Source organism: Hibiscus syriacus, unplaced genomic scaffold, assembly GCF_006381635.1.
Source record: "Hibiscus syriacus cultivar Baekdansim isolate YM2019G1 unplaced genomic scaffold, ASM638163v2 tig00003721_pilon, whole genome shotgun sequence".
In the NCBI taxonomy this organism is placed as follows: Eukaryota; Viridiplantae; Streptophyta; class Magnoliopsida; order Malvales; family Malvaceae; genus Hibiscus; species Hibiscus syriacus.
The window spans coordinates 3,494,185-3,509,292 of NW_024061981.1; the positions used below are offsets into that span (position 1 = coordinate 3,494,185).

Below are 15,108 nucleotides of genomic sequence, written 5' to 3' on the forward strand. Positions count from 1 at the left end.
GTTATCATCCAGTGTGGTGCCCGAGGAGTAGACGATATTCTTGTCGAACCTTGTAAATTTGGCGTGTTCTCTCCTTTATTGTTCTTTATTCAGTTTTTTCATTGTGTTTCAATAATCAATAGTTTCACGAGTTTATCCGCTGGGCAACCTTTGGTGGTTTTGATCTTGACATTTTAGGTCAATTTTGAAACTACGTTCGTGTGGGAAATAACTCGGTTTCCCCAACAGTTTCTTCATTGCATACATAAGAAGTAGATGAAAAAAATTCAATTCTCTGCAACTTTGAATATTCAACGAGGGAGAAGAACAAAACTAGGAATAATAAGAAAAATACACAAGAATCAATTTTGGCTTTCATAGCTGCTTCATATCAGCCAAGTTTTGAACCAATGATATTACTCCTTTTGCTTACTAAAGGCCTTGAATCAAGCAATATATATAAATATAGGGATAAGTTACAAATATACTTTCCAACCAACTCTTACCTCAAAAATGTTTTAACTGTAGGATTGCCCAGTTCAAACTTCAAAGACGAGAGTATGTCTGCTTCCATTTTCACCACCTTCATGTTTAGCCAACAACATTCAGTGAGTGACTGAAGAATAAAAGTAAACAAGTAGAAAGAAAGGAAATGTTACCTCTTCTTTTGTGTATGTATTATCTGTTATATAACAAAAAACTTTAGCATTTGGAGGATTTCTTCATATTTTCTAATTGAAAACAGGAAAAAAAAGGCAATAAGTAACGACAACATTTACAATAATTTTAATTAGAAAAAAAACAAGAAGAAAATATCAAGGAATTGAGAAGCTTACAAGACAATGAGCATTGAAGAAACACCCAATAGTTGAAGTCCCTGCCAGCTGAGAGCATTTGAAGATAATAATCTATCAATGTAGGAAACTGTCAAATACAAAGTGTCTGAAACAAGCTTGTATTCCTCTGCAACTTCCACCAACCAATCCACCAAAATCGCTCTCATGTTGGTACTAACATCCTTCTATACCTTCTCAATGTAATCAGGTAAAGATCTTCTCTTTGGATCCATCTAATATTAATTGCATCATAAAAAGTTATCACTTCGGTGACTTTAGCAGAAATCCCACTTATAGCCATCATCAATATACCCAATAATCAGGGATGGACAGAAGAGAGCAGCTGAGTCAATCACCCATGAAAATTTTGAATTGTCATATATTTTAAATATTTATTTTCTATTAATAATATGTTTTCCCTCCCTCTTAAAATTTTACAAGCACACCCCAGCCTAAACTCATGCCTTGGTCCCTCTCAAAAACCTACAACAAATTAACAAGTATCATAACCCAAATCCCCCATATCAATTGCCAAGCCAAGTTCAAGCAATACCCCAGTATAAACATTGCCTCTTATCATTGCCTCTTATCATTGCAGCCTAAAAGTATTCATTGACAAGGAAAAACATAACTCTTGCCTAACATTTACCAACTAAAACTAAATAGTTATGAATGAAAGAAAAGGGAATACCTCTATTTGATGAAGATATTCATAGATATCAGACGCATAAAACCCACACATTTGTGGGTCAACATTAGACACGGCATCAATATCCACCGGTTTTTCAACTTCAGCGTTCTCTTTCGCCTCATGTAAAAGCGGCTTTACCACTCCAGCCTTTCTCTTCGCATTCCCTTTGGTTGTCTTATTCCCTTGAACCTCATTAACCGAGTCAAAAACGTTAGATAAATTGAAAATATCTCCCAAAACAACCCTTTTCGTATTGGAGACAGTCTCCACCGTTATCCCCGCCGACTCGGTAGCCCTCTTCTTGGCAGTTGCCCTTGTCAGTCTAACGTAGTTTTGCTGATCCGCCATTGCCTCTTGCTGGTTCACTTCAGCTTTGCAGAGAAAGGAAGGAGATTGGGAATGAAGAGAAGAGAGGGGGGGATAAAAGGGGTGAAATCAAAAGCGCCATTTTGGGATTTTGTTTTTGAAAAACTTGGGAGATTAGTGGTATAGTTGGGTAACTATGCGCTCAGAATTTTGGTAATTGTTTGAGTTGCGGCCTCCATATTTTTTTTAAATGAATCCCGAGGACAGGCAGACCCGTTCACTCTATTTAATTCTCATAAATAATTTAGGGTAAATTCTATTATTTGGTTCTCCATCTATTTTTATTTTTGTGTTTTTATCACCAAATTATTTCTTCTCTAAAATCATATTTAATATTCATTTTATTTATATTTAATCATTGATCAGTAAATTTAACTGTTAATTTAGAGACAATTGTGATGTAACATGGTAAAATACTAATTATTTTCTATAGGAAAATTCTACAACGCTCAACGAGAACTAATGAATACCACTAATAATGAGCATCATTAATCTAACTTATAAAAATTTAAAATGTTAAAGGGCTCAGCGTATAATTATAAATTAGTTAAAAATTAAAGATAAATTATTTAAATTAAATGGTAAACTATACTAGTGACCATCTAACTATTGCCCTTTTTCATTTTGACCACCATTCTTGAAATTTTTAATCAGGTCACTCAACTATTTAAATGCATTCAATTAAGCCACTTGTTGTTAACATTTAAAGGAGTAGCTGATGTGGAAGTTAAAATATTTGATATAATTACACATTTGGTCAGTGTTACTTATATATTCTATCAAATTGGTCTTAATCTTAATAAATTAAAATAAATGTAACCCTCAAATCAAATGGTACCATGTATCACTAGTGTCAAGTGTAATGACATGTGTCACCATCCGTGAGAATTGAATCTAGGGGAAAGAAAATTTTGGGGCGTTTAAATGAAACCCATGAGAATTGAATTTAGGGTTCCTTAGTACAAGAAACAAGGCTCAGCAATTGAGTCAAAGTAGTTAATTGGTTCAAACTTTACTACATATATGATATATGTTGTATATTAGTGGAAACTTAAATTCTTAATATTTTATATATATTAACTTAAATTCACATATTAAATTAATTTTACATCTTAACATTAAAAAATATATTTTATCTTAATTTATTTATTTTATTTTATTTTTTTAAACCTAAAAATATATTTTATTATTATTTTAATTAAAATAATATATTTTAATCTTATCTTAAATTAAAAATATAATTTATTCTTATCCTAACTCAAATATTTATATTATATTATGATAATATTTTAAATTTAAGATAAAAGTATAATACATTTTTTTTGTAGTTAAGATAAAAATAAAATATATTTTTTAGTTAAAATAAAAATATATTTTTAAGTTAAGATAAGAATAAAAGATATGTTTTAAGTTAAAATAAGAATTAATTTATATTTAATAATTTAAGGTAAGAATAGAATATATTTAATAATTTAAGTCCGAGATGAACACATGATGCTTCTCGGGAATGAAAGGAGAAGAAAAGTAAAGCTAACTAAAATGGAAATAATGAGATGTGATGATGATGTATAAGATTAGTCATAAACTGAAGCCATTCGTCCATTGAGGCATCGGTAGCCCTAGTCCCGACTTCCACCTTTGGAGCCCTCTTAGTTTTCTAGCAAAACAAAGAAGTCAAAACACGTTAGCTTTATTCCATAAACGAAACATAAGATAACATGTACACGAGCACTTCTCCCTCTGGCTTTCTCTCCTTACAGGTGTGCATGACACAATAAAGTAACATGGCTAATTGAAGCTTTCTTTAATGCAAGAACTAAACATCACACATATTTACAATTCCCGGAAGAGGAGCTAGTATTAATGATGTATCATGATACTGTATTGTTGAACGTAGTTGTTGCAATAAATTAATATACAACTGAAGGTGGCATAACTAAAATACCTTGGTGATACGCTGAAATTGACCATGAAGCCACAAACCAAGGAGAACAAGAAGTGCAATACCAAGGGTAACAAGAAACACGGACTCAACACTGAGGAAACCACCAGCCTCAGCAACTTCAATGGTACCGTTATAGAATATACTTTGGAATGGCTGCTGGTCAATCTCATAGATAATCGTACCCACAAGATCAAAAGTTCCTGCCTGAATCAAAAGTTTAGATGTGTAAGCTTCACTGCAAGACTACTTCTCGTTGAAAGAATTTATATACAGTTTTAGGGCATAGAACTCCAAGAGTACTCATTTACCTGTAAGTACTTGCTAACAACAAATATGTAAGGGAAAGTAGCTTGCACTGAAGGGGGTAGAGTTGCATTGTTGAAGGCCTACATGAAAACAGTTATATTCAATTACATAAACTAGAAACATCACAATGCAGCTTTTGTGCAACAATATATGGTGTAACACTCCAAAATATTAGGCCTAGGGTGCGTGATCAACTTTGTACCAGCGTATAACCTCAAGATCTTTTTAAAATACTGCAGAAACCGTTTGATGATGAAGTACAAAAAAAAAAAAAAACTTAGAACACAGTATACCAAAAGCACTGGCACAGCATAATAATTGCACAATGAACATGAATGCCTAAACTATATATACATGCTCAATCTCATCTGAGGATCATTGTAAGGTCTACACTTACAACTTAAAGACAGAAAAATCTACACTTGTGCCAAAACTCTGTGCTAATGTTTCTTAAATTGAGATATAACTTCTCAATGCAAGGTCAACATCCATCCACCACACTGAAAAATAACAGCTATAATAACTGACTCAACTATAACTGTTATTGTTGATTAGAGTAGGTACTAGGTATGCAGTTGCAAGTGAAACACAGACTAAAGTCTCACAATGCATAACTCATATCATTGACCATATGTTTGATGATGGATATTTAAACATGCAATAAGATACCATAAAAACATGAGAACATGCATGGTCAATGACTTAACTCCATAGACATCATATGTTAAGCAAGCTGTCGTAACCAGTTTTTGCCCGGGCACGAAATTTTACTTAGCGGGAAAAATAATGTGGACAAAAATGATTTTTATTTAAAATAAATGTTTTTGGAGTCGCCATCGACCTTTTTGGATTAGGTAGGTTGAATACCTAAAAATCATCTTTTAAAAGATAAACTGGTCTGCGTATAACCAAAATTCATTCTTTTAATAAATAAAAGGGATTCGTGGTCGGTTACGTTTGGGGAAGGATTAGCACCCCCATAACGCCCAAAATTGGTACCTGTTGATTATATATTGTCTCTATTAGTAGAAATCTAAGAATTCAAATATAAATTTATTTTACGATCCTTTTATTTCATATTCAATTGCATAATTATATTTAAAGAAAATTGTAAGGAAAAATATAAAATATTCCAATATTTCCAATCGAAGAGAAACTATTTCCTAAAATATTTTAGGACAAATATTTCTCTTTCCGATCGAAATAATAAAAATTTGATCATTCTTCCCAAGAAATAATATTAAAATAATTTGATATAACCAAAAAATAAAATAAATACATTTTTAGGTTTTTTTATAAGTAATATATTTATTATTTTAAAATATTTAAAATAGAATATTTAATTACTAAGACAATAAAAAATATTATTCTTTAATTAAATTATAAAATTAATTAAATTAATTAACATAAGATATTATGATTATTTAAAAATGTGTAAATGAATAAAATAATATGAAAAAAAAATAAAAACGTTTATTAAAAAAACATTAATTAACATAATATATTAATATTATAGTAATTTAAAGAATAAAATTTAAAAGTACTAACATTATTATATATTAAAACCAATAATCATGGGATTAGTATTTAAAAATAATAAAACAAAAGTTAGTGCTTATATTAATATAATTTAAAGTGTAGCATCCAATGTAGTGCTCTTTAAAAAAACAAAATATTAAAGTAAAATAATATATATATTTTTTAAAAAAACGTGAATAGTATTAAAATATAATAAAAGAAAAATTAATGCTCTTTCTTTTCAATTTGTTATTATTACTTATTTATTTATTTTATTTTAAAGCTAGTATAGATTATTTGGATATCTACGTGATAAAAATAATAAATAAGTAAATTCGAAATAAAAATAAAATATATGATTAAATAAAAATAATATAAATTATTAGTCAATATTCAAAATATTATAAAATATATATATTAAAAGTGTAAATAATCCTAAAATATTATTTAAATATATATAAATATACATTTAGTGACTAAAATGAAAATAAATAAAAGGTGAAGACAAAATTAAAAGATATAGAAACCTGATTTTGTTGACTATAATAGAAGATTATAAAATACATGGATCATGGAAGTGATTTAACAATTTTGAAATTGCACACACACTCCCTCACCAAAACGACGTAGTTTTGATAAGTGTATAAATAGGCCAATATAATCCTAAAATCATTACTTCATTCTCATTTGTAATTTTTTGTTCTCTCTCTAAAGGGAGAGAAACTCTCTCTTCTCTCTAAATTCCCTCACCGGAGGAAACTCCGTTCACCGGCCAACCACCTGCCGGTCACTATTACGACCACTGCCCGATCACTATTCACACCACCGGTCACTATTTCAGTTACTATTCACTGTCAGAAAAAATAAAAATAGCTTAAATCGTAGATCGGCTCATCCTAAACTCGAAACCACCCTCATTTTTTCCTAAAAAACTTCAAAACAGCTTAGATCTGAGATTTTACATTCGGTAAAACAACTTTTCTGACGACGTTTGGGCTTCGACGAAGGTAAGATCTCCTTTCTTTTCTTCTTCTTCTGGTTTGTTTGTTGCTCATTGGTGTTGTTTGCTCTCTTCCCGTTGTTGCCGTTGTATTTTCGTTGTCTTTTTTCTTTGCAGATTCGAAGGCCTTTTATAGGCTTCAAAAGGCCTTAGAACACCGTTCATTTTGGTGAGTCACCGGATCTACGATGGTGACTCACCATATAGATGATGAAGTGTGCGGCCATCTTTACTTCTTCTGAAGTCTTCTGTGCGGTGGTGACGTCATGGCGGCGTCGGAGTAGACCACTTGGAGGCAGCGACGTCGTGGTAACGTCGGAGTGGACCACTTGGAGGCAGTGGCCGAAATATCTCTATAAGGTTGGTGAACCCTATGATTCTTCTAGATTGGATCTGGACAGTTAGATCTCTCAAGATCTAACGGTTGAAGATGATGGCAACTGTGATAAGATATGAAAACCCTAGAAGGGTCTTGGGCCTCCATCTGGTTTGGGTCAGTTCTGGTTGTGTAAAACGGGCCTGGTGATTGGGCTCCGGGATTTGTAATATATTTGTTAAATAATAATAATAATAATATATATAATATTAATAATAATAATTTTAATAATAATAATAAAATGAAATAAAAAAAATTAGTGTTTACAGCTGCCCCTTTTTGCTCATTCTTGTGTTAACAAGAATAGAGAAAAGACGAAAAAAACAATAATTTTTTTCATTTAGCTTCTTTTGAGTAGGATGAAAATGTTGAAAACATTCTGCCCAGAAGTCTTATAAATGACCCGAAGGTTTTGAAAACATCATGCACTGAAGGGCTTACAGATGACCCGAAGGTTTTGAAAACATCATGCACTGAAGGGCTTACAGATGAACATCATGCACTGAAGGGCTTACAGATGACCCGAAGGTTTTGAAAACATCATGCACTGAAGGGCTTACAGATGACCCGAAGGTTTTGAAAACATCATGCACTGAAGGGCTTACAGATGACCTGAAGGTTTTGAAAACATCATGCACTGAAGGGCTTACAGATGACCTGAAGGTTTTGAAAACATCATGCACTGAAGGGTTTACAGATGACCCGAATGTTTTGAAAACATCATGCACTGAAGGGCTTACAGATGACCCGAAGGTTTTGAAAACATCATGCACTGAAGGGCTTACAGATGACCCGAAGGATTTGAAAATATCAAAAAGCTCCCAAAGGCTTTTTGAAAACATCTTGCACTACAGGGCTTACGGATGTGGGAAATAGTTTACTGAGTAAGAAATTTTGGAAATCGTTTTCTTACTATTCAACAATTTCATTTTCAGAAAAGATTAAATGAGAAACTTTGGAAAGCGTTTTCTCATTGAAATAACTTGTTGATTGGGTAACATGCCCCAAAATAATACTTCTTCTGTGGATTACGTCTATCTATTCTTCAGATGTTTGTGTCTCCTGATGTGATTTGAATTCTACCTTCTTCTTGTAAGGTATTTTTCATCATGAATCTTCTTGTTCATACGAAGATCTGTAAAACTTCATGTTTGAATGCACTTATATGTATCAATGTAATGCATTGTCTATTGTGTAAATGATGTTCTTATGAATGCATGAATGTTGATGCAATCTTCATTTGTCTTCAAAGTGGTGAACTTGGCCTTCCTTCACTTGATCAGTTATTGCCAGGGTTACCTTTGGATATCAGTGTAGCAACCTATTCCATAAAGCTGAAGAACTATCTGACCAATCTTGTATTTTTGTATCTTTTTTGCTTGCATTAAAATCTTTGAAGAAATGTTTCATTTATGGAACTCTTGCCGTAATCAGAATTATGATATTGATGCCCCATTTTTGTCTTTGATAACATCGGTTTTCTTTGCTTGAACTTGTATAGAAATTCAATAAATCTTTCTTCTTTGAAAAGAGAATCTATCATCTTTGAAGAGAGAATCTATCATCTTTGAAGAGTGTAGATATAGATATGTATGACTCAGCAGAGATTAATAAGGAGATCAACATCTGTTCTGATTTGACTCTTGAAACACATCACAAGGAGGATTTATCCTAATTCCTTTCATGTCTCCACATCTAATCAGATCTTGAACAAGGTAATTTGGACAATATCATGTTGAGATGCTTAACAACAATCTGTCGTTCAACATTAGTTGGCTCCACTAGTTTCTTGTTGTTAAAATTTCTGTTTTCCTTCTGTGGAAAGAAATCTTCATCATATTTCACTTCAAAGTTTGGTGTTGAAGAAGACAGACTTCATCACGAATCCATAAATAGAAATGCCATATGATTGTAACATTGGTTCAGCACCATAATTATTGGTTCGTAAAACACTTGACAACATATTCATCAGCTGTGGCATCGGTCACGTTTTCTTCCTTAATGAGTGTTGTAGGAAGTAGAAACACATCAACTATATGAGCCATGTAGAAAAAAGGTTCATGGAATTCTCTTCATGTTTTCACATACTTAAGAAATACTCAATTATTCTGACGGAAATGTATGAGATATGTGCCTCTTATGAATGAGGTGACCATTTACAGTGATACAAGTTCTTGAAAAGTCCGCACCCATGCAGCATGTTGATTCTGATGACTACTCATATGATTATGAAGCGATCTTTCAAGATGGTTTCACAGATATTGATAGTTCTTCTGATACCGAGGAAATCCTGAATTCTGATTCTGATGAGGAGAATAAGCTGTTATGCTTGACGAAAATGGGGTACTCAGAGGCTGAGGCTTTTATAGCCATGGAGAGATGTGGTCTGAATTCATCAATTGCAGAATTGACAGATTTTATATGTGCTGCTCAAATGGCTAAAGCTGATAACTCACTTTTTTCGGTAGAAGATAGGAAGACATTATGCAATAACCCCAATTACAAGAAAAGGTGAAACGCGGGCTATAATTTTGGAAAAGAAAGAAGCAGATGAATCTTGAAAAGAAGCTTTTTAATGAAGATGGTCATGCAGTTCATCTTTCAAATCCAATGATTGGTTTTGGAGTTCCTACCGAACCAGTTCAGATAACTCAAAGAACTTCCAAAAGATGCTATTGGGCCTCCTTATTTCTACTTCGAGAATGTGGCACTTGCTTCAGTTGGTGTTTGGACTGAAATGTCAAGGTACTCATACGATGCAGAGCCAGAATTTGTAGATTCGAAGTATTTTTGTGCTACTAGAAAAAAGGCTACATTCATAATCTTCCAATTGAGAACAAATTTCCTCTTATTCCGCTTCCTCCATGATGTTTTTCCATTGAAAACAAAATGGTGGCCTTCCTGGGATCCAAGAACAAAGTTAAACTATTTAAAAACATGTAAATGAAGTGCCAAATTGACGAAAATGATCCGTAAGGCTCTTGAAACTTATGACGATGAGCCACCTTTGAGTGTCCAGAAGTATGTTATTGATGAGTGCCAAAAATGGAATCTGGTATGGGATGGGAGAAATAAAGTTGCTCCACTTGAACCTGATAAGGTGGAAATTCTTCTAGGTTTCCATAAAAACCATATACGAGGAGCTGCTAGAAACATGTTCCTCGGTGGTATCAAGATTCTGTCTCTTTTATCTGAGATCAGTGATGCCGAGGTTGCCTTTTACTGTATTGGCATACCTTTGAAAACAAATGCGTAAGAACTGAATGATGATCAGTTAGAGCAATTGATGAGTAGATTTCACAAATTCGACCTTGTTGGTGGTGGCGTTCCGTGTAATAACCTTACCGGAAGACATAAACATCATCAGGATGAACTAGAAGACTTTTGTTGGCACCTTTTCTTGCAATGGCTGCTAAAGTGACTGTCTCTCCTGCTGCTTCAAGATACACACCTACATATTCCACTCTTCCCGAACCATGGAAAGGTTTAGTTGAAATGGGCTTTTAGTAACTCTCTTTAGAACAAGGTAATCATTCTTGATAAGTTGCTGATAATGTCACAGGAGAGCATCATAAGTTCAATTCTCTAAACTTTCTGGCTTCTCAGACTACTTGATTTCAAGAATGCTTCATCATTTTGGCCTGACTTATTCTTTTTCTACAATAGAAGTAGAATATACAACAATTTGCTTTAAGGACCTTCCTCATTTGAGATATCCTGTTTGAAAATGTTTTTCCTCCTTTCTTTATCGAAGAATGAAAGAATTTTGTAAAATGTTACCTATCACAAGTTCAAAATAGAATCAAAATCATAAGCATGAATTCAAAGAATATCAAAAGAATTAACAACTATTTAAAATTTAAGAATTATATCTCTTTGACAAGTATCAAAATTTGGGTTGGTTTCAGGATGGACTTCCTATTTTCTATGGTTATATCTATTTAGGATGTCACTCCTCTCTCTCTTTGTGAACTTTGTCACATACCTCACTTTAAGTACTTGGTATTTTAACCGGATGCGTACAAAATGACGTAACTAGGATTGCCAATCATTAGACCTTCTAGAGTCTTTCCATTTCAATTCTCTGGAATCTTTCATTTAGACTCATCTAATCAAAGTAGTGCGAAAATATCGGTCTAAAAATGAAATTTCCGAGTGCTTGTGTGAAGTTGACTATAAGTGTTTCGCAACTCCCTTAGTCCATTTGTTAACACATTTGCCATTTTGGCTAGCTGAATTCAGCTTTATTGTATATAATAATATAATCACCTTTATCAGGCTAATTGAAACTTATCCATAAAGCCCGGGCGATTAACCAATTGCTCTAGAGGGACAATTTTATTGCATATAATAGTATAATAGGTTAGCTGAATATTATCCATAAAGCCGGGGTGATTAACCATTTGCTCTAGTGAGACAACTCAAGCGTTATTATATATAATAATATAACATGGGTATCCAAATCCAATTTCTTAAGCTTGTTAAGAAGAACCTGTTATAGTCTAGGTGTTTTGGTGGAATTCAGAAAATCTCTTTGTTAGAGTTCAATTCCCAAGCAACTGACTTAAACTAGATTTACATATTTGTAAAAATTATGTTCATCATTGAACGTTATTAATAGAAAAATATTCTAATCGGTTTTGTAATGTAATACATCAACGCTGCCCTATGTTGTACGCTCTTATATATAAATACCAAGCCTTTTTGTAATTTCTTTCAATAGGAGTAGGTTATCTCATATTTGTAATAGGATAATGTTTGGGTGTATTTCTTCTGAGGTAACGTCAATGGTCCTTGTTTTTCTGGTTTTCAATCCTGATATTCTGTCAAAGATTATAACTCTAATCATGAAGAGCTTTTTAATCCAATTGATATTTAAAGAACTACAAGATTGCAAAATTGACTCAATGCTCATAACCTTAATAAGAAACACAAATTTATTTATTGCACAAAAGGCGGAGAAAGGAACAAAAAATAAGTTTAAACAGGATGTTGGAAATAGAAAAGTACTACAGTGGTAGATAACAACTTCCACTTGTTTATTTAGTTTACTCCATCATTCCAGTAATGTTGGGTGTATAATTGGCCCAAGATTTTCCTCATTTGTCCCCCATTTCTTGATCATCTTTTGTGTCAACTTCTTTGGGTACAAGCGGCTTTATTTCTTTTAACAGTGGCCAATAATTCCCTGTTGAATGCCCCTTCACCCCTAAGTGAAAATTACAAAAACTATTTTGATCATAGCAATGGGCAGAAGGATTTGGTGGTACTTTCGTTGGTCTTGGTGTAATGTATCGACCTTTAATCAAATGAGGGTACAAGTCTGAAATGGAAGTTTGGAACACTTCCAAATTTTTTCTTGATCGCATTATTTTCTTTGGTCGATCCGAACAACTACTTGCTCTTTTTCTTTTGCAATTGTGAGTACTCTGGATACTACATTCATTCACATTATCAGCTTTCGCTTTCTGATCCATCGGGCTCTTGAATGTGACTTTTGAGTTTCCTTCGTTGATTACATTTTCAATTAATTCTCCACTGGTCACAAAATTCTCGAATTCCTTCATCGAATTTGCCTGCATTAAATCAAAGAAAGGAGCGGGAAGGGAATCACGAAACATACGTGATATCTCTTTTTCTAACATTGGAGGTTGAACTTGTGCTGCTACTCCTCTCCATTTTAAGGCATACTTCTTAAACCCTTTATTGGCTTTCATCCTTACTCCTCGAAGATCCATACGTGTTGGAGCTAAGCCTTTAACATATCGATATTGTCCCAAAAACGCATTAGCTAGATCAACCCATTTCTTAATATGCTCTTGGGTCAACTGATTATACCAGACTACTGCTGGTCCAATGAGGCTATCATGGAAGGAGTGAATTAACAGATCATCAGAACTTAAATATCCTTCCATTTTTCTACAAAACATTCTCAGATGGATTAGGGGACAACTGGTGCCATTATACTTTTCAAAATCAGGCATTTTGAATTCATGGGGAATAACCAAGTCTGGAAGCAAGCTAAGCTCTCTTGCTTCTAGTTCTTTGTGAGAGGTATTAACACCTTTTATTTTTCTGATTGCTTCATCCATCCTCTTGAATCTCTCCTCATATTGTGAATAATTAATGAGGCTATTCTTTGGGTTCGAGTGGGATGCCCCAGGGTATATTATCATTCTCTACTCATTAGTCTGATAGCACTGTTGCTCTTTAACAATTATCTCTTCTTTGTAAGATTTAATCCCCTGAATAATTTGATTTGGTCCATCTGGTACTGAATCCGATGCTTCTTTCCTTGTATTCTGAGGTAACCCTGTCAATTGTTCTAGCCACTGATCTTGTAGTCTCTCATGAGATTGTTCCATTGTTTTCATGATGATGGTACATTAATATGAATGATCTCGGTTTTAGTGTTACATAAATCTTCCATGAATTATTTACGTGTTTTTATAATTAATGTATATAACAATACTTAAATAAATAAAACAATGTAATGTAAATACGAAAATGCAAAAATAATAATGCAAACTGTACAATGCAAAAGTAAAAATACAAATGCAAAGATGCAAAATGCAAAAAATATAAATGTAAATTATTTAAAATACCAGAATAGGACATCCAGTTATATTAAGACTGCCCTTTTCTTTAATATTGAAAATAAATAAACATTATTATTTAATTAAATATGTTTTAAATACATGTTGTAAATGTAAATACAAACGTAAAAATGCAAAGATGCAAAATGCAAATGAATGTATGAAAAGGTGTTACTCAAGAGTGATCATCTTAGAACATATTTCATTGAACACAAAAGTTTTCTTGCATCAAACAAAACTTTACATATAAGGGACAACTTTCGGTCCTAAATTCAACAAAACTTTACATATAGGGGATAACTTTCCCTCTAAAACCAAGTTAATCTATCAGCTTATGAGCCATATTGCTTGTCTAGACTACAGCTTCTTTCATAACATTTTTTCCTTTTATCTTCTATGTCACTTCTCAAAGTTGCTCGTTTTCCCTTATAAGAGACCCTTTGTGTCCAAGAAGTTTTTGGGCAAGATCTTCATATATGTTGCAGTTCTCTTTCAGTTTGGTCACCCCTGTTATCCACTTTTCTAGGGTGTTTCCTATTCCAAAATTTTGAAAGGCTTGACTGACCTTCTGCATGGTTTCCATTTTGGTGCTCAATTTATCGTTTTCAATCTTTAGATGATGTATTTGAGCCTCAGATCTCAGCAAATCTTCTTCTCTCTGGGCGCCCCTACTGATGCTCTTACCTTTAAACACTTTTGGTATTAATCTAGCAGGACCTTCAGTGAGCAAACTAAGTCGATCATTTATCATAAATTGTAATGTTCCATGATCCAAAATATTTTGGACTCGACGTTTGAAATCAAGACAATTCTCGATGGTATGTCCTTGAGTTCCGGCATGATATTCACAATAAACGTTGATGTCATACCAATTCGGATACGGAGGTTGGAATGGTTTTATATAGTACGGAGCCACTTCTCGTGCTTCAAATAACTTCTCATATGATTCTTTATATGATATAGGGATAGCATCAACATGAAAACCGCCTTTTGTTTTGGATTGAACTTGAGTTTTAGACGTCGGGAGCAGACTAAACTTCAATGATTTCATATTACATGATTTCTTCACATATCTGGGAGCTTTTACAGTTGTCACCATTTCTTTGGTATCTCCAGACAGCTTGTGAATACGAATGATGAATGTCTGTAATTTCTCAAATTGGTTAGGATCAGAAGTCCATTGCATATCTGAGACTGTAGATTTATCTTCATTGAGCTCTCTTTTTTGTGTGCATGAATCTCTTTTCCTTTGGTCAAAACAGATATTTTATCCATCATCTTGGACATCTTCTCTCTTATTTCTCGTATCTCCTTTTGCTCTTCAATAGGCATACGATCTTTGGGTGCATAGCTCTCCTCTATCCTCGGAGTTCCCTCAGGATGCCATTCCATGGTCACGTCATATTTTGTTTGATCATAAAACATTTTGTTCATTTATGAATTCTTTTCAATTTGGTGAACAGTCTTTCAAGTTAACACCTTTTGGTTATGCCAT

General features: G+C 33.2%; 1 protein-coding gene and 1 pseudogene across 1 annotated transcript; both read right to left on the reverse strand.

Annotated features, from left to right (window-relative positions):
- Positions 1-481: 481 nt before the first annotated feature.
- On the reverse strand, positions 482-1,854 carry LOC120181625 (annotated as a pseudogene).
- Positions 1,855-3,390: 1,536 nt separating this feature from the next.
- Positions 3,391-4,252, reverse strand: LOC120181533. Its single transcript, XM_039186633.1, has 3 exons — positions 4,126-4,252; positions 3,818-4,021; positions 3,391-3,529 (listed from the first exon to the last, which is right to left on the reverse strand). Exons 1-3 carry the CDS (start codon positions 4,191-4,193, stop codon positions 3,451-3,453), a joined length of 351 nt encoding a protein of 116 aa, XP_039042564.1. The 5' UTR covers positions 4,194-4,252; the 3' UTR covers positions 3,391-3,450.
- Between the last annotated feature and the right edge of the window lie 10,856 nt (positions 4,253-15,108).

Excerpts from the sequence above, each read along its gene's own strand:
- LOC120181533 (XM_039186633.1), bottom strand. The coding sequence starts at position 4,193 with ATGCAACTCTACCCCCTTCAGTGCAAGCTACTTTCCCTTACATATTTG. Across the intron at positions 4,022-4,125 it reads TTGTTAGCAAGTACTTACAG|GCAGGAACTTTTGATCTTGT; the intron begins GTAAATGAGTAC and ends CTTTTGATTCAG. Across the intron at positions 3,530-3,817 it reads AATTTCAGCGTATCACCAAG|AAAACTAAGAGGGCTCCAAA; the intron begins GTATTTTAGTTA and ends TTGTTTTGCTAG.